General features: G+C 36.6%; 1 protein-coding gene across 1 annotated transcript in view; it reads right to left on the bottom strand.

The window, feature by feature from the left end:
* Positions 1-17,884, bottom strand: part of kcnh7b (potassium channel, voltage gated eag related subfamily H, member 7b) — a 42,752-nt gene extending 24,868 nt beyond the window's left edge. The window contains exons 1-3 of the mRNA XM_085375072.1: positions 17,809-17,884; positions 17,239-17,469; positions 5,967-6,122 (exon numbers count right to left, since the gene is read on the bottom strand). Of these exons, the coding sequence (XP_085231198.1) occupies positions 5,967-6,122; positions 17,239-17,469; positions 17,809-17,884 (463 nt within the window). The remainder of the gene's footprint in view (positions 1-5,966; positions 6,123-17,238; positions 17,470-17,808) is intronic.
* Positions 17,885-19,769: the final 1,885 nt, after the last annotated feature.

Below are 19,769 nucleotides of genomic sequence, written 5' to 3'. Positions count from 1 at the left end.
GATTTATATATGAACCTTCCAGAATATAATAAACAGGTTTCTTTTTGTTGCAAATATCTGTCTTTGTGTCCTGCACTCATCTCCTAAGTCCCCAGTACTGCAGCAGTCTGTTGTTGTTATTTGGTGCATCCTGCATATCTTTGAAGGATTACAGTCGAATACATCTATCCATTGTGCCTAAGGAAAATGGTATTTTACTCTAATGGTTTCAGTTGAATTAGGTATAGTGAAACAAAGTAACATTATCCATAGTTTATTCTGTTTTGTTGTATTGTTAATATTCACATAACATGCATTCTATGAAAACTGTCTCCTTGAATGGTTTTTGATATCTTGGTATCTTTCCACTCTAGTCTCTACATACAAATGACAAATTATCTTTATAACTTTTATAAATGTCTGTAAAAACAAACAAACAAGACAAAAAAAAAAAGAAGTAAATTTACTATTCTCTGAATTAGATTTTAACTTGAGTCTTTCCTTTGGTGCATAAATGCTAGTATGAAAGAAAGCAGAATGAATGAATAAAAAACTTAATTCAAGGTTTAAAAAGAGAAACAGAAAAATAACAATTCTTTGTTTAATCACAGAGTGAATCTCATTACAACAAAATTCAGTAACAGTGACATTAGGGGGCTGTTTCATAAGCACAAAAATCAAGGACAGCTACACACATCAGTCTTAAGGACATGCCTGTACTCATTCAGTAGGCTTCATCAGTTCTATTGATTTAGGCAGTTTCCAAACCTTTTAAACTGAGTGTACTGACTTTACTCACTTTGATGTCACATGACATTAAGTAAGGTCACAGTATTAATAAAGTTATCATAGGGGTCTAGTATGGTGTGCTGTTAAGGAGTGTTATATAGGCTGAAATGTTTACCACAATGATGCTGCAAATTACTGACAACATATGATGCAGTTCACCTTCCTCAGTTTTTATTTTTATGGATGCTCCATGTCGCCAGTCTCGAATTGGACTGCAGATCATTGTTGTTGTGCTAATGTTTGCTTTGGTTATTAGGTTGGAAAGATCCTACTCACTTCCTTTGACACGCTATCCTTTTATAGACTACCTGTGATGTTACATTAAATTTCTACTCCTCTGGCCCGTGTGCTGTGCTGGATATATTTTTTACTATCATGCTGCTATATTGACAAAAGCTTTTTAAAGCTTTTATGAAAAATGATTAAAGGACTGGGTCTATAAAAAAATGTCTTATCACTTATCAGCCAGGCACTATCCACTACCTTTAAGTAGAAATAATGAAAAAATGGTATGCAAAATCAATCAAAGACATACCCATATGGCATATTTACATGCCTTATTGTTGGATAAATGCATAAAAAGATGATTTTGTAGGCTGGACTTTTTTACATGTCTTGAAATGCTGTATAGTTATTTTAAACTATACATTACATTAAACTTTTCATTTAGTCCCTAAATACAGTAAGCTTGACTTCATAAACAATCATTAATATAATATTAGTACTGTAAGGATCACAATTTATAGATATCAAAAAGGATATCTACAAATTGTGTAAGTCTAGCATATCATATCATATCATATCATATCATATCATATCATATCATATCAAGTGTATTCAGTATTCATTAATTAGTTGTTGTGAAATCAAAATGATACAATTCTTTTATAGGTTTTTATTAGTGCATAAATGCTGACATCATAATAAGATAAGTGTATAATGTGTACCTGTGTGCAAAGTTAGATTGCTTACCTTCTGAATATGTGGGAGGAATTTTCAGTCAGACAGTGTATTATATTATTGTGTATCATAGTAAGAGGATTTAAAAAAATATCTATTTTAGCATATTTATGACACTATGATAGTGTGGCTTACAAGGACATCCCTATGTGTATAATTGAGCTGTATTCATTTGGCAGCATGCACAACATTTCAAGAGATATTTTTTAGTTGGTTCTCTTCTTTAAATTTGCACCTTCTCTCATTTGCTGCGTTCCTCTCACTGAATCTGTCATACCTGCTCCAGCTAACCACGTCAAGGTTTGATGGCCATAAAAAAGAACAAATCTTTTTTCAGAAAATTACAGCTACAAAATTTAAAACAGTTTTTAAAGGAAAAAAAATGTAACCTACTAAAGCAATTGGTTTTAATTTGAAGCAATTGAAAATATAGCCTATAAGATTTGAAAGGTAATTACCAAAATTATGATTTATTAAGACACCTTAAATCTATCTATGTGGATTAAAGGTCTTGTACAATTAGAATTACCTTGCCTTGCCTTTCTAGTATTATGGCTTGGATGCAAGTGTAAACGTGCAAAAGGCTACATCAAAGACTAATGTCCTCAAATAAAAGTCCGGTGTCCTTTAGACATACAGTATGAGATTGACATTTGGATTAAAGCAACATTGGCAATCATATTAGCAAAGTACTGGACTGTTGTTGGTTGAAAAAAATCTGGCTGAGCCTGGATTTATGTTTGATTTTCCAGGACTCTACGCTATGTTCGAGAGCTGTGGACAATATTCCAGAGAATAACACTGCAGTTACAAGAGGCCAACATCAGACTCATTCCCAGAGTGCAGATATGAGCAAGCATGAACATTTAGAATTGAGTTAAAAGTTCATAGATTCAGAGTTTCAGAAAAAAGCTCATAAAGTCTCTATTATCAGAAGTCGTAAAAATTATGTATTCATAGAGTGCTATAATAACCGATTTTTTGTTAAGTCGCTGACTGAAAACACAATTTCCATTTTATGCAGCAAGAGTCTGGTTTGCATAACACAGTATAAGTGTACCATCTCTGGCTTTAGGCCTTAACAGTTGAATTTAGTGGAGGATACCTTTTAGATAGCAGCTTGAGGCGAGAGGGATTACTCTCTGCCAAGCTCCGTACAGTACTAGTTGACACCTGCTGGCCTATAACCAGCTGTCAGCACCAGATGATAATTAACACCCCTGTATAACGAAAATCACCTTTCAGAGACTGTTATATTAAATCACAGGAATAGGCATGGTGGAAATTTTCTCCAAGGCTCTTTCTATTTTGAAATCAGTGACGTTATTTCTCAGCCAATGGTACGTGTCTGCCACTGCGCTTTAAATGCCCGATAACCTAAAACTAATTTCATCAGTAAGCATTTCTTTTTTTCTATCTTCTATACTTATGACGTGAATCTTATTAAATACATATTCATTTAGAGAAATAATACTTTTAGCAATATCTGAACATAATACATTCCAATAGCCAGCAGATTCAGTTCAAAATGACTAGCATCAGTTTTTAAAACTCATTTCAACCAAGCAACTAGAATAAAATTACACTTTAATGCACTGCTATTACTTAAGAGCTGCTCAAAGAAAAAAATAAATAATACTACTATCATATATAAAGTGAAAGTGTGCATGAAGTCAAGAGTCATTGTCTCTGACTCTCCTAATCTTATGTCACATCATATGTTTATCTGTCTAATTTACCCACAGGTTTCCTCTGCTGAAGCACAGTCACAAGCAATCAAGTCTGACTAACAATGCTGGCAACAAACAAAAGAGACATACACACGTGCACATGCACACTTAAATACACACAGCACAGCACAAGATGAATGTCAGTGCTCTGGAGGAATACATCCTGAGCGAATAGCCTAACTCAGGTCAAGAGAAAAGACGCTGAGTGCTTCCAAACAGAGAAGAGCAGGAAGGTTTCACTGACATTAACATCTCTAGAAATACACCAAAAAAAAGAGAGGTGTGCTATATGCTGCTCTCCCCCAGGGTGTAAAATGGATATATTTAAACATTTTTAACAAGATTACGTTATGTAAGTCGACCATTTCCTCCTTGCATGCAGATGGTATATTTAATTGCTGTTGGTGTAAACTATATTACACTGGCAAACTAAATAATGCACCATTTTTAGAACAATAAAAGCCAGCAATATGTTTAGAAGTTACACAGTGCATGAAAAGGAACACAGTACTAAATTAGAGCCTACCAAATGTGGAGGGATATTTTAGTTTTAGCCATCTGCTCTGGTATTGACATACTTTAAAGAAGCGAGGAAGGTTTTGTTTTGTGAATGGTGTTATTACATGATAAATGCAATGCATAAATGAATAGTGATGCATATTTATGAAAAAAAATCAAGTCTTCTTTTGTTAACTGAGTTTGGGTTCTGATTTTATTAAAAGATGTTCGATTGGTTGAAGCTTGTTTTGTTTGCTTGCTGAATTTCTTGATTCTTCTTTTAGTTCACTTATAAATCTTGTCAATTATGAGTTTAATTTCTTCATTCTCCACCTGCCTCCCATCTCATCTCAGCATTTAGCCTGTGTATATTCAGACTTCTTTTTCCTTTGTCCTTTGTCAAACCATCTGTTTTCTCCCCCTAATGTAGCTCTTTGTCTTGCTTCAGTGTTTTACTGGATTACTCCCCATGCCAGGTTTTTGGATTTTTGTTTTGAGTTATCCTTCTGGACTTTATTGATCGAACTTTGCTGTCAGCCAAATAAAAAAAAGGTCCCTTATTATTTGCCTCTCCACATCGCCGACTGATAGACAGAAAAAAATTAAGATGGAATTTCTAGTGTTAGAAAAAATCATGACAGCAAAGACATAAAAAGAAATAGAACTTAGACACACTGATCTGCTTGCTGCTGTTACATTTATTAAACTCTTTTTCTCTTTTGACCTCGTAGTATATGAGCACAATCCCTGCATTGCCACATACACGCGAAGTATCTCAATCGTCATCACATGCAGTGAGAGGACTAATGAAATTAATCTGACTGATTAACACCTTGCATGTATGTCTGTCAGTAGTCAACCAAAAGCATTAGCAGGATCACCTGTGTGATAATACTAACCTCAAGTGACATCCAAATGAATTCAAAACTCCTCAAGTTCAAAATACAAGACAGACTGTAAATGAAAACCTTTCAAAACATCAAAATATTGTATCATTCATATACCATATATGCCATATAGGAATCAGAATGTATTAAAATACCCAACGGGTAACATAAGTCAGTGAATGGAATAAATGTAATAACAAGTAGTATCTAGTCATTTTCATTTTCATAGGAAATATTTACTTAGTATGATGTTTGTGATTATTTGTGATTTGTGTATACTCTTAATGGACTATGGCTGATAATATGATGTTTTGATGAAGCACACAGTTTGTATTAAGAGCCTACTGTTGTTTTACTCTGAACTTCAACAGTTTTGAACTTACCTGGATGTCACTTCAAACACTCAACATTACTGACACACATACACAAAGTGTTCATTTTTCAGATTAATAGAATAGAATAGAATAGAATAGAATAGAATAGCCTTTATTGTCATTGTACAGAGTACAACGAAATTGGAGTGCCACTCCCTTGGTGCAAGATTCAATAATAAATCTAAATGTAAAATATAAAAAGTACAATAAAACAATCGCAAGTACTCAAACAATAGTAAGTCTGATATATACAGGATAGCAGCATTAATATAATGACAGTATGAATAGCAGCATAATATAATGGCAGTGACGGTATGGTATAGCTAAGCAGGTTCAATTGTTTTTGTGCTTATTTACTACGGTGATAGCTCTGGGAAAGAAGCTATCCCTGAATCTGTTTGTCCTGGTTTTATGTGATCATACAGTTCCCTGATTGCATGTTGGAATGACTAAGGAATTTCCCATGTGTGCATGCTTGTTTAGTCCATATGTTGCTTGTATACCTGATGAAGGTCAGATGGACTGAAATAAGAAAGTGAGAAAACATGCAGGAGTTCTTGATATTTTTTTTTTTAAACGTTTATCCTGCAATGCACCAGTTACTCATTCGGGTATGCAGAAATTTTGTCACAGATGTTTGTATGGCAGCAAAGTTAAACAGCTCCACAGTATTTGTTAGATACTGGTGTCATTAGGGAGGTATGTCATGCTATATCACTAATTATTCCAGTAGTATTTAACATACTTACTTTGATCAGACTTTGTAGGGGATGTGGGGCTTATCTTCTCTGTGGAGTTGTCACTTCCCTCATCCACAACATACTCAAAATTTAAGATAAACATCATCACCATGCCCTCTTCATTCTTCACTGGGATTATATGAGTGTTACACTGAAAGTCAGACCCTGAAAGAGAAACAAAGAATCAGTGTCAGAGAGTTGAACATACAACGTGCCAGTTAAAAGTCCTTGTGAGAGGACTATAAAGAACTGTAAAAATGACTTACGACACCTTTGGAAAAACAGAGAAGACGTTAATATTAAAGGTCAATGGCTGTATGCCAGAATAGATGAAATAGATGAGATAAAATAAAAACATCCAGAGGTTAGATTGGTTCATGTCTGTATGTTGTTGTTCTTATGCATATATTGCATGCATATTTTAATGAGAAATATATTACATAAAATAACCAAGTTTCAATACGATGGCTGAGACAGCACGATTTAGTGTAACAGATCAAACAAGCAAGACAGATTACAGCCAACACAGAAACTGCAGTGTGCACATAGAAATAATCACTAAAAATATCCATTGTGTGAGGCAGCGGAGCAGAAAATCCAGCGAGATCACAATTTCTCAACTGCACTGGTTAAAGCTGCGTTAGCAAAATCTACTCTTGCTTGTGGGCATAAGTGCTCACCAATAAAACTCTCTACCCACTGGACTTGAAGCAATAACACAACAGCTACTTACAGTTGGGGGACATATAGTATCAGTGGCCTTTTCTCGTATGAGGAAAAATGTTTGCTCTGAAACTACTCCAGTTATTATTACATTATAAAAACCAGTAAAAAAAACAGCCCCATTTGAACCTTTTAAAAAAATAAAAATAAAAAATTAACACGTGTAGATATATTCATCATTTTGAACTGAGCTATAAAATCAAATTGTTTCATAGTAAAATTACACCTTTGTCTCTCTGTGTGGATCTGTCCGTCATTTTGTCTGTCTGTTTGTGTTGTGCTCATACTCACAGAGGACACATATTACCAGTGTTCGCTGCAATTTCCTCAGGGCTCACAGACACCCTGCCAGCAGCATTCATTAGCAGTAGACTTGCTGTCTGACTAAATATAACAAGCTTGGTCTGTCTCTACATGCCACAGTTCTCTTGGACAGATTTCAGCATCAGAAACCCCAGAAGTGATGATAATGTAATCTAAATGAAATGGAAAACATTGAAAATGCACCAGCTGGTGTTAGAGAATAGTGGAATTCAGTGTTTCACAGGTACTGAGTGAATTAATGGAGTAAATGGAACAAAACACAGTTACATATGTGATGTGTTACTAAGAGCAGAAGGTGTGCTGTGTGCAATCTCATCTCGTGTAAAGGCTTCCTGGTCATGTTACGTTATAAAGTCGAAAGTGGCGCTTAGAGAGCAGGGCAACCTCGAGTCCTTGCCCAATTTAAATCCCCTGTTCATAAAAAGCACTTTTCCTGCATTTCCCAGAAATCCTTCACCTAATTCTGCATTGTCCTTTCTGTAAAAGGGAGCACTTTGGTATTGACTTTGATCTCTTTGAGTTAACACTGTTCATTTGTTCAGGGAGGGAAAGTAAGTGGATGAGAGTTATTCAGAACTGATTGTCTGATAAACAGAATAAGAGTAAAAAATTGTGAGCTTACAGGATACAAAAACAGTGCAACAAAGTTCACCAGTAAGAAGAAAGGTGGGAAAACTGTAGTCACAGTTCTGATGTGTGTTATGGACATTAAAAAAACAGTTTTTGTTAAGACTCACTTTTAATTATACTCGGATCAAGTATGTAGACCAGTTTGTCAAGTAAAAAGATCCACCCTGGTACAGAGCAGGTGAGTATAAGATAAAGAATATGTAAGGTAGAGTGTAGACTGTTAGTTGTAGTTATTTCAAGATATATCCTAGACAAAGAACAAGGGACAAAGTGGTTTATTAGCATGGACGAATGAAAAAATATGGCCAAGACTTCCTCATTTCTCTTCCTTACTTGAACAGATGTGGATACCATCCTTGCTCTATTGCTCAGCCGTGAATAGACTTCTGTAAATTTTACTTTAAATTTTCATTTAATTTGACAGCTCTAGTAGAGATTAACAGGAAAAAAGACCGAGGAAAGAGAGAAGAGGAATGAAATGGTCAGTTTTCACCCATGTGCTATGTGCCTGAACTATTTAGCCATCAGGTCACCCAGTTAATTTAATCTCTGTCTTTCTGTGTGATTATGTGTTTTTTTGTCCGCAAACTCTTCCTAGATAATCAAATAAACAAAATTGGCATAAAGGATACATCCAAGGATTTTTATCTATATCAAATATTATGGCATCGTCATATTGCCTAGCAACCACTCACCGACAGCCCAAAATGACCCATTTTAAGCATTTGTGCACCGACAATACCTTCTGTCATTATTTTACAGCAATAATATCTAATTATATCCACAAAAGCTGAATTATACATGTCGAGCAACCACCTCGTAATGGGTTAAGGGAAGATGCTGCCAGCAACTATGTGAAATTGATACACAGTGCTGCAATGAAAACTTCCTTGCGATTACTTTGATCACTATAGCAGATTGGCACAGTTAGCGATAGTTTGCATGGAAGACTACCCCCTTGGTAAGTACTTGGCCAATGTTTGCAGAAAAAGCATCAAGACCACTACAATTGCTAATTGTTAATGTGCTAATGTACAAAGCAATTGCAATGAATGTTTTTGGTGTAGCTGCCTACTTTATTTCACCTAGCAACAGATAATACCCTCTACCAACCACTTGCAAACACTGAATACACCCGAGCTTCCCAGGGGTTTGCCCATTGGTGTCTAGGCCTGTGTGACTGAGGCTAAATATTACCAATTTTTGGCATATGAACACTAACTACCTTTCTTTCTTTCTTTTAAATTTTTTTTATTGTGATAAGCATATCAGTTTGCCGACAGCATGAACAAGGAAAACTACTAGCATGCACTAGTATAAATAAATAAATAAACAAACACCATATGGCTTGCATGGTTAAAGACACATTGTGTTCATTCTGTTAGGCACATTTATATTTACATTATAGCTAATTAACAGAAGAGTGATGTAACTGCATAACTAACCAGCAAAAAATAATTAAATGCTAAGCTTAAATGCTGTAAAATCTAGCCTGAATAATAAGAATAAATAAATATTTATATTAGTAGTAGTTACTACTAATAGCTGATAGTGGAAATAGTGGTGTAGTCTGTTTTTCAGAGAAGGCTCCGTGATCAGCCAGGATGAAACTGTAAATTCAGCAAAAAATATTTCGGGGCTGGGCTTTACCTGACCAGATGGGAAACAATAGTCATGTTTAAAGGCTAAGCCATGGGGGTCCCTTCTCATCTGGTCTCCTGCTGAATGTCACCTTTACCGAAACGGATGAAAGCAAAGCTTCTTCTAACTCTTGAGTTGAATCAGCACGGACAGTGTGTTACCAAGTTTAATCTCATAATACGCTCTTATTCACGTTTTCATTTTAATTGTTTTGGAACCAAACAAAGGACACAGTGCTTCTTCCTGTTAAACAACAAGCATATTCAGTCAGAAGAACAGGGAGTTCTTGTTTCTCTGACCAAAAAAACCCCAATGGCAGTGTGCCATGTGATCAGTTGAGTTATTTGTTACCAGAAAAAACAAAAGTGTCATTCACAGTTTAAGTCTACTGAAGGTATTTTAGTAAACATTACTGCAGGGGCACAAATCTGAATTAATTGTAATTAAAATTAGTTATAATTTATTTGTAACTAACGGTTACTGTTAAATCATAAATCAATTTAGCAGTTTTTTTTAGCTTATCACCAAATTAATATTCTAGAATATCCAACATGTTAATTAAGTGGGGACTTAGACAATAGCGGACCTCAATCAAATCTTATTATCTGAGGATGTGCGCTTGTTATTTAAATGTTACAGTAAAGGCAAGCCATAAAATATGTGAATAAAAATGAAATTCAGATGAAAAGATCCCATTATATGTGACACCACCCCCTGCTGGGTAACAAATTGCCTTGGCAGACATCACTTCACAGCTGAAGTATCATTAGAATAAAACTGCCAGACAATTTTTATGAAGCTAAGGTATTTTTCAAACTCATCAAGAAAGGTTTTCAGATTTCTAACTTAACCTATTTACAAGCATTTATGTTTGGATCACAGAGTTAGGAGAGAGTGAAAGGAAATAACAGAAAAAAGCAGTATTAATATATAACAGTAGAGTAAGAAGCTCAGTGACATTAAAAACAAGGTGTAATGAGTATCAAAGCTGTGTGAGCCCCATCAAGTCTTACCGATGTATATGTTTTTATACTTTTCTATTGTCGTGTCTTGGATTAGCATTTTTGCCTTTAGATGCAGTCAGGCGACACTTAAAAATGAGATTATTTCAAGCAGCTGCAACTTTTATCAATCAAATGAAGAATGCATATAGTGCACAAAGTATACATTGCATAAACAAATGCGACAAGTCAGAAACAAAACTGAGGTTTAACACAAAATGAAATTCGTGAAGCCCCTGAGCTGAACATGTCTGCAAATAGTTCAGAGCAAACACTTTTGCTTTCATTCATTTCATTTCATTCATTTATTTATTCATTTTCAGGCACAACAAATACCTATATTGAACATAAAATACACAAAACAAAAAACAAAACTTGCCTGAAAAAGGAGTGGGACGAAGAAAACTTATTAAATCCCACCCCTATACTCACTCATCAACAAAAAAAAACAATAAACTTCCCGCAGCTACGCCCATCATTGCATACAGACCCATCAACAGCCCCGGGCAGATACAAGCATCTAAGCGGCAGCTCGCAACCAACAATTAGAGCCTTCATAACTGAATACAGAATATATAAATTATAAATTGCATTACCACAGGTAACAGGCAGTAATAACTACAAGTAACAGACACACATACATATACATACATATATATCTACACACACAAGTACATATATGTACATACATACGCACACTTTATTTTTTATTTTTTATTTTGGAATCCATACCAGCAATGGTAAGAGGACAGACATTACAGAGCACACTAAAACCCATCATTGAGTATACTGTGACCAGACCAACTGTTTGTAGAGAAATTTAAATCTATGAATATTTTTGCATTGTTTCAATTGTAAACTCAGACTGTTCCAGATTTTCACACCACATACAGACACACAAAAGCCTTTACGGCTTTAATAAATAAATAATAAAGTGACTGCCTTGTAAAAGCTATAGCCCTTCTGAAAAAAAAAATCAATTCTTTCAAAAGGATTTTGTTAAACTCTATTAGGAGAATCAATAAAATATCATCTTTTTGTCTGTTTACTGATGTTTTATGCAATTAAGGCCTGAGCTTTTACAGGTCCACTCAAGGACAGCCAGAGACTTTTCAAACCCATTGCAGAATTAATGTGTTTTTATGTTTTGTTCACTGTGGTCCTGAATCTGAATCCTCACCTGTCTTGTCTTGTAGCACCTTGGTTCCTGGAGGAACGTTGTTTCGCCTCACTGTGTATTTTTAAACTGTATATGGTTGAAGTGACAATAAAGTTGAACTTGAACTTGAACCTCATTCTCGCTCCCTATTTCAACTCCAAGGCCTTTTTTGTTCCAGCCACTCTGAATTTTGGTTGTGTTCACTCTTCTCTCAACCCAGGCTCCATGTCCCTGACCCTGCACCTCTAAAGAATACTGCCACCACCATGCTTTGCTGGGGGAATAGTATTAGCCAGATGCGAGTTTTCACCAGACAAACTGCTTGCAGTTCTGACTAAATAATTCAATTTTTAGACTTTCACAGTTCTTTAAAAGCAATTTTTTGCAAAAGCCAAGAAGCCTCTCATAGATTTTACTTCTGTCTATCTCTATGTCCTGATTTATGGACTGCTGCCAAAGGGTTGTGCTGCAGGTTTTGTTCTCTCTGCAGAGAGCTTCTGAAGCTTTCTTCAAAATACTGGTGGTATATTCTCTTACCAAAGACCAACGTGCTTGATTACTCAATTTGCCCAAATGACCAGCACTATGAAAGGCCCTTTCAGTTTCACATTTAATTCATTTCACAATTATTTTGTGCCTTGGAACACTCAAAGCTTTAGAAATTATGAAGGATGCAAACAAGTAAGGGTTTGCACCCTTAATGACCCATGGTAACCATGGCAACTGGATAGCACTGGGACAAGGAAAGCCAATATATGTGTGTGTGTGTTGTGTGTGTTTTGTGCAGCCAAGAGTAGATGCACCCTCATGCTCAGCAGACCTCCTGAATAAAGTCGTGGTTAAGCCCTGCCCTGATGTATGCCTCACCAAATGTTATCATGGCAGTGTGCAGAGTGTCTCATGACTTAATTTCTTCCACTAGGTATGTGTAAAATATAATTAAAGTCAATTGAATGCAAATGACTGTAACTTGTCCTGCAGCAAAGGTTCTAAACACACTGATAAAAACATACATTTTGACATTACTGAGTCCAAACAGGTGGGAAAGAAAGCCAATTTGAGTCAGTTAATGAAACTAGTGTATGCAGCCATCCACAGTATATCTACTGATATCAGTATTACATGACTAGAATGCCACTGTAACTCTAAAATACATTACACATTTTGCTCAATACCGAAAGAAGAAAGAAGAAAGCTCCACATGTTTAAGCGTGCCATCTGCGTCCCTGGAAATTGTTAATGTCTGTAGAACTTGGAGTACTCTAGGTGTTAAAAATTGCGAATCAAATCAAATCAAATCAAATCAAATCACTTTTTATTGTCACATCACATGTGCAGGCACACTGGCACAGCACATGCGAGTGAAATTCTTGTGTGCGAGCCCCACAAGCAACAGAGATGTGCAAACACAACAACACAAACGAGCAAAATACAAGAATGGCCAACCTGAAACTAATAAATATATGTACAATATATAATAGTGTATGCATTTCTGGATGTGTATACTAAATATTTTCCTACGTGTGTGTGTGTGTGTGTGTGTGTGTGTGTGTGTGTGTGTGTGTGTGTGTGTGTGTGTATACACATTTTTACAAATTAAATAGTAAAAAAATAAAATAAAATAATAATAATAATAATAAAATATATAAAATATACAGAGTTGAATATGTGCAAAACAAGTGGCATGCGAATGTGTCATGCTGCTCAAAAACTGTGGAAATACTTGAATAATTTTAACTTTTCTGGATAATTTTTATATCACACAATGTACGTCAGTAAAGGCTTTTAGTGTTGATGGAATAATAAGGGTGTTTTATTACTTCTATATATATTTAGTCCATTTTCATGCAATTGTTTTTAAGTGTTTAATGCTTATCAACATATTTAACATCTTTGACAAGCAAACTCTTTTTTTTTTTTTACTGAATGTGCATTCATTTTGAGATCTTTATATAAACTGTTTTCCCTGTGAGCCAAGAGACGCTATTTACACCTGCTTGAAAGACTGGACACTGTATTAAGACTAGCTCCCTATACATGATGGAAATTTCATTACTGTAGATTCTGTTTCCATCATCAATTATTAAAACATTGCTGCTTAATCAAGTGATCCTTTCAACACAATTGGAATGATGAGCAACAAAGAAAAAAAAGCTGTGGTGCAACTTTAAGATGTCTTAAAGACGCATAAATGCACATAGCTGTGTTCATATTTGTACACAGTAGTGTTTATTAAGGATTCATATTCTCCTATGTAAGTTGATCTGCTTTGGGAAGAAGCATGAGTAACATTGTTGAATGCAGATTTTTCTATTTGTATCCTTCCAACCATGTTCTACACAACTGTACTGTAGCTTTTAAACACAGCCCCACAACTACTAGTGAGTCTTGTATAATGAAATCTGACATGTTCCTCTTTTAGGGCTATTCTGCTTAAGCCAATATACAACATTACTGGGGCATAGCCCATCAGGACTGGTGTATGTAGAGAGAGGCCATGCAAGCTAACCCGTTGTTTAGAGTCCTTAGACCCTGTGGCAATATCTCGCCTCAATGAGAGCGCTGTAAGCTACATAGACTGGCCTAATTTCATCTTCAATCAGTGTCTTCAGAGCCATCAGGGATAACTAGCAGCTCCAGCACATGCTGTACTGAATTTATATTTATTAGTTGGTGAGATTTTGCTTTGTGATCTTTTAATTATGTTTAATTTGGTACAGATGCTGGCAGGTTAAATGAACTGAAGGATATATAATGTAGGTTAACGTACGGTAGCTAATTAGGAGAAAAATACAGATGGTATAGAGAGGAACATTGGATTTCACACTCCACTACAAGAATCTCATGACATTAAAAATAGTCCATGATTTACTACTGCTATCTAATGCAAATATTGTTAGGGTTATGTCAGTAACTATCACTATCAATTTCCAGTTATTAATTAAGCTTATCTCGATTTGTTGAGTTTGAAAGGAGCTCGTGCTACAGCATGTTTTAACAAACATTTTACCGGACTTGAAATCATCTGCTTGCACGGGCTGAAAATAACCAGATGTAGAAAACCTTATCTGCTTCACCTCATACTACGAGACACCAAAGAAGGCTCGCGTGATGAAAAATGGATGTGCTATTTTAGAGAGAAGTCATCCAAGTGTCTCGCAGCACACCTTATGTACTGTAGGCACTCCCTGTCCCCTCACTCCCCTGCCACTAAACCCTCAGCAGGGGTACATGGCCCTGCAGTCCCCTTGGTGGCGTGCCACCTATGAAACTCTGCACCCAAGCATACCACATGTCCCACATCATTCAGCATGGTTAGCTAAGCTGCTGCTGTTATGTCGCCATTATCCATTTAACTTCTCTCTGCTCCATGGTGTCAGCTTCCTTTTGTTAATACTCATTCAGGTACAAAGTATTATTACACCCTGTGGAATAGGATAGCTCTACAAAGCCTTCAGGGGAAAGCATTTATCTCATTGATTATGTATCATAGCTGGTGTAACACAGCACATGTGGTATCTCTTCTAACAGCACGTCATGCTTCTTCACATAGAGGGAAGCACAAAAATTAGAAGCAAATGGTCTGGTGCAAAAGGCCTTTGCTGTGCTCCCATGGTTGCTATTGTTCCCCTACTTTTAATTTCTAAGCATTCACATAAGCTGCTTAACTTTTGCTTTTTAAGTGAAAAGAGAAATAAAGCTTTGTTGCTCCTGATGTCGCACAGCTTCCTCAAATCCAAACCTTACTTTCTTACCGCAGTTATTGGTGGAAGGGGAAAACAAACTACACCTGCCTCACTTCAGTTCCTTCAACCTCTGGCATTTTAGGCACACATCAAAAATCAACCAATACTTGGAGAAAAATATGCATGAAAAAGGGGAGAAACAGAACATTGGTAACCTGCCGATGCTGAGACTGGTTTATTTCATAATTTCATAACAGTGTGTGCTCGGGCTTTAATACAAAGGATTAACTGATTTGCATTAGGACTGATAACTTCAAATGCAGTTTGGAGACATGAAATGCAACCACTTTCTGCCCATCAACTTCAATTTGTCAGCTGTCTTGAATCAATAGGGCTACTTCTCTCAAGGATGGCATGAATCTTTTATTCCCTTAAAGCAGGCGAATGGTGTCCTCCATACCCGTGTAATGCATCTACTCTGAAAGCTGCTCATTCCCAGTCACTGCACTGTCAGCCCTGACATCTTTATTCATGAGCACACATGCTAACTATAAATTCCTCTGAGGAGTATTAAGAGTTATGTTTTGGATTCGTAATGCACACTAGGGAGGATTGTGATAGGACTGGGACAAACGATTACGTTGGAAGGTTTTCAGACTCTCATCCACAATGCTTTAAGCATTGAATGCTCACGACTTTTAGAACAGAGTGCAGAACAAGCATGCAATATGGGAAGATGGGAACCTAAATGAAGTTTCTTTAAAATCCTGTTTGCCATACACCAAGCACTTCCAGTTAGACCCTAGAGTTTGGTGTGAAATTGTCTTGCAGGTTTCTGCAACAATCTATTTAACAGTGCAGCAGCTGGATCATGATTAGCAAAAAAAAAACCAAAACATGCCTGATGGTTACTGATGGAAGATTAAGCATGTATCCATGGCACAGAATCTAATTAAACTCATGATTAAAAATTAGGCTCCTAGGATTAAATAAAATATTAACACTTTTCTTCTATTTTAGAATCCACATATATAAAACTGCTGTTTGCCCATGATTTAAAGTGATCAAATGCTAAAGAATATTAGTGCAAAGCAACAATGTCTCACCAGAAGAGGTCTCACATGGCACAAACACGGGTGCTAAATGAAAACAATAAAGCATGATCAAAATGTGCAGCTCCACAAGAGTAGTACCTTTGGGATTAACTGTGTACAGATATGTCACGCTGACCATAAAAAAAAAGCCTCATGTGAGAGCATGGCAGGAGGTGGTCAATCTGCGGATTTATGCCACTGAGTGGTAACGTCGTATTAAATCTCTCTGACTCAGGATTGCTGTCTCTCAGTACACCATTCATAATAGGACTGGCCAAAAATGAATGACAAAAGTCTACCGCTTAAGGGAGAGCATTTTCACTGCAAGCAAATCTGTACAGCAATTTTATAGGTCAATGGACTGATCCACTGTCTACTGAAACAACTGAAAACCTTTGGTACAAACCACCGCATCAATAAATGCACCATAGAGATTCAAACACACAATCAGTGTATTTTACTATATTTGAAATTTGTAAAGTAGACAAAGAATTTACTGCAAGGTAAGATTCAAAAGACAAAACATAAACTTTACAGCTGCTGATGTCAAAGACCTGTGTCCTACAAATTCACCTGCAGAGCTGCTTTGTGTAGTGCATTATTTGAGATGTAAGACTAACAATATTACAGAAACACTGTTTTTATTTGAAAAAAACAAAACAATAAACACAATCCAATAATATTAAAAAACAACAACATTCCTGTTGTATTATATGATCAGAATATTTTTTGTTTCTCGTAAGAACACGTTTCATAAATCTCTAATAACCATCATCTAGTTATTTTTTGCAGAACACATGAAATAACACCAGCATAAACTTACAGGAAGTTCTAATTTTAGACTAGACTAGCCTTGCTGTTTTCCTCTGTCTGAGGTACTGTGGACATGCACCTCTGGTTGGTTAGTGACCAACTGACTGACACAACATGAAATGAGAAGAACTCCAGGTGCTCTCCAGACACCTCTCAGCTTACGGGCATGCTGTGCCAGCCCCCTTCTGTTTTACCAGATCAGTTACTTACCATCCTTGCGGTAGTAGGTGATCTCCACCTTGCGCTCCTCAGACCCAAACACTGCCTGTGTCACCTGGTTGATGGCCTCTTTGTCAGTGAGGTCACCATGGAGGAAGTCACACGTGCATGGCTTCTGCATGATGTCTGATCTTGAGAAGCCTGTCATCTCACAGAAGCCATCATTGCAGTAGATGATTGCACAGTTCTCCACCCTGGCGTTAGCTATCACAAATTTCCGGTCTGTATGAAAGAGGGGAACAAATATATATGATCTGATGTGATCTCAGTGTAAACCATGGCTCACATATATTAACAGTCAGCAATCAAGTGAAGTGCATGGCAACTACTAAACAAACCGAGTCTATATAATAATAATAACAATAATAATAATAATAATAATAAAACAAGAATCTAACATTTCAGTTTTATCCTTTTGTTTAAGAAATATCTTAACATAAAGTTACACACACACACACACACACACACACACGTATATACATATCTTATTCTGTCAATAACGTTTACTTTGTGCTATTTCTTCATCTGGTAGCAGAATTTGTACATCAACAAAATACTTACTCTGTCCCTCGAATTTCCGAATTATTATTCCAAGGAATGTGTTCTGTGGTGCAACGTGACCTCTTCTTATAGGCATATTTAGACAAGGAATATCCCGAGATCTTCAGTAAAAAGTGCCTCCACAGTAAATCCCCAAGTTGCAAAGGTTCGCTGTTTATGGGGTTTCTTTTACCAAATTCGCTACACGCAAACACTCTTTCCACTTTAAATTACCTTTCTACTTTACCGTAGAGTTATTTATCCCGCTTGTATGACTGAGCATCTAAATGGCTCATCTCCGAAACGCGCGGAATCGGGGAGGATTGCTTGAGTTAGGTTTAGTTCGCAAAGCATTTCGCGTTGAGGTTGGGTGCGATCCTGACGTCCTCTGTCGCGGTGTGTTGAGCGCACACAGCGGACAGTGGTTAATATGCCAAGGGGAATGACGTTGCTCTCAGGGGGCTTAGCCCGCGTATGGATAAGTCCCAGCCTTGCGGAGCAACAATGAGCATTGCTGGAATACACTACAGTATGTGCTTACATACTGCCTTGTGTGTATGGTTGCGTGCGTGCGTGTGTGTGTGTTTGTGGTTGAGGGGGAGGGGGGTCCACATAATGACAGGAGAGTTTTTAGTGGAGGGTGATAGTTAACAGCAGTTTGATAAAAATTGAAACGCACACATATTAACACTGGCAACTGACATGCTGTTTTGAACTCTTAAATAACCGTTTATACATGTTTGATACTCTAGACTGCTGTAATGTTTGCTGTCCAACATCTACTTAGCGCTTTTTTCCACTTCACCGATTTGAATATGTAAGCTAACTCAGCGACCGCTGATTAATGAATTAATGTTCCTTAGCATTTGCAAACATTTCAAAAAGAGTCTAACCGCTTGTGAAATATGTTTATGTGCTTTGTTGAGCAGTCCACTAATTAACATATATCATTACTTTTTATAACACATGCGAAATTTTAACCCGAGGCTATCTACTGTACTGTCTCATCACCCGAACCCCCACCGCTGGTAGGGGAATTATGCTAAATATGGCTACAGCTAGGCAACTCCTTACAGTGAATGGGCAGATATTAGAGTGGATTCTATCTTAATCATCGAGTCCTTAGTGAAAAAACAAACAAAGACTTATTTCTATAACTGGAGAACTGTTTTTCTTTGAATGAGGAGAATTAGCATTCATGATATCTGGTGGTCTCCTAGAATCCACCCAACAAACAAGCAAACAAACATATAATTTTGCCGACAAAATGCACTTACCTTATTAATGTGTAAAATATTATACATGTAAAACTTATGTAAAACTTCAACAGTTATGTTAAACACCGTGTTATACAGAAACACCATGTACCATGAGCTTAAATATTTCATACAGGCACACAAAAATCAATCAAAAGTCATATAATTAGATTCGATATATAACCATACAGCTTCAAGCAACTTAAAGAAGTCCAGACGCTTTTCTTTGCAAGCTCCTTTGACTACGATGACCTGGATGACTGAGAATCTTCACAGACATAACCATACAGCGTTTCTTATATTTTTTACATTTTCTTGGGTTAGTGGGTCTGTGCAAGCTGCATTTGACTGACCTCCCTGACTCTTCTGTTAGTTTTCTTGTACCGTATGGATCAACGGCAGCTTGAGTAGATTCATATAGCTTGAGCAACTGGAAAAAATAATCCTATAGGTATGCTAAGCCCTTAAGAATCACTTCGGACATCTGTCCATTGCGTTAAAAAGACTAATAGATTCAAGTGATGGTGAAAATGCAGGGCGAGAGGCAGGGTACACTCTGGACAGGTTGCCAATGCTCATACATCCACAGTCCACTGAGAATAGCCAATTAAGCTAACATGCAAGCACCACACAGAAAAGACCTTGCTGACCAAGACATTCAATCCCCATATCTTTTTGCTGTGTGACAGCTGTTTTTCTTAACTTTCTCCTTCAAAATTCTATTTT

This window comes from Diplotaxodon limnothrissa, linkage group LG16 (genome assembly GCF_057381915.1).
Source record: "Diplotaxodon limnothrissa isolate DT_005_m linkage group LG16, D_limnothrissa_male_GT1.1, whole genome shotgun sequence".
In the NCBI taxonomy this organism is placed as follows: domain Eukaryota; kingdom Metazoa; phylum Chordata; class Actinopteri; order Cichliformes; family Cichlidae; genus Diplotaxodon; species Diplotaxodon limnothrissa.
The sequence above is the reverse complement of the archived record's forward strand: the minus strand, read 5'-3'. Positions and strand labels throughout refer to the sequence as shown.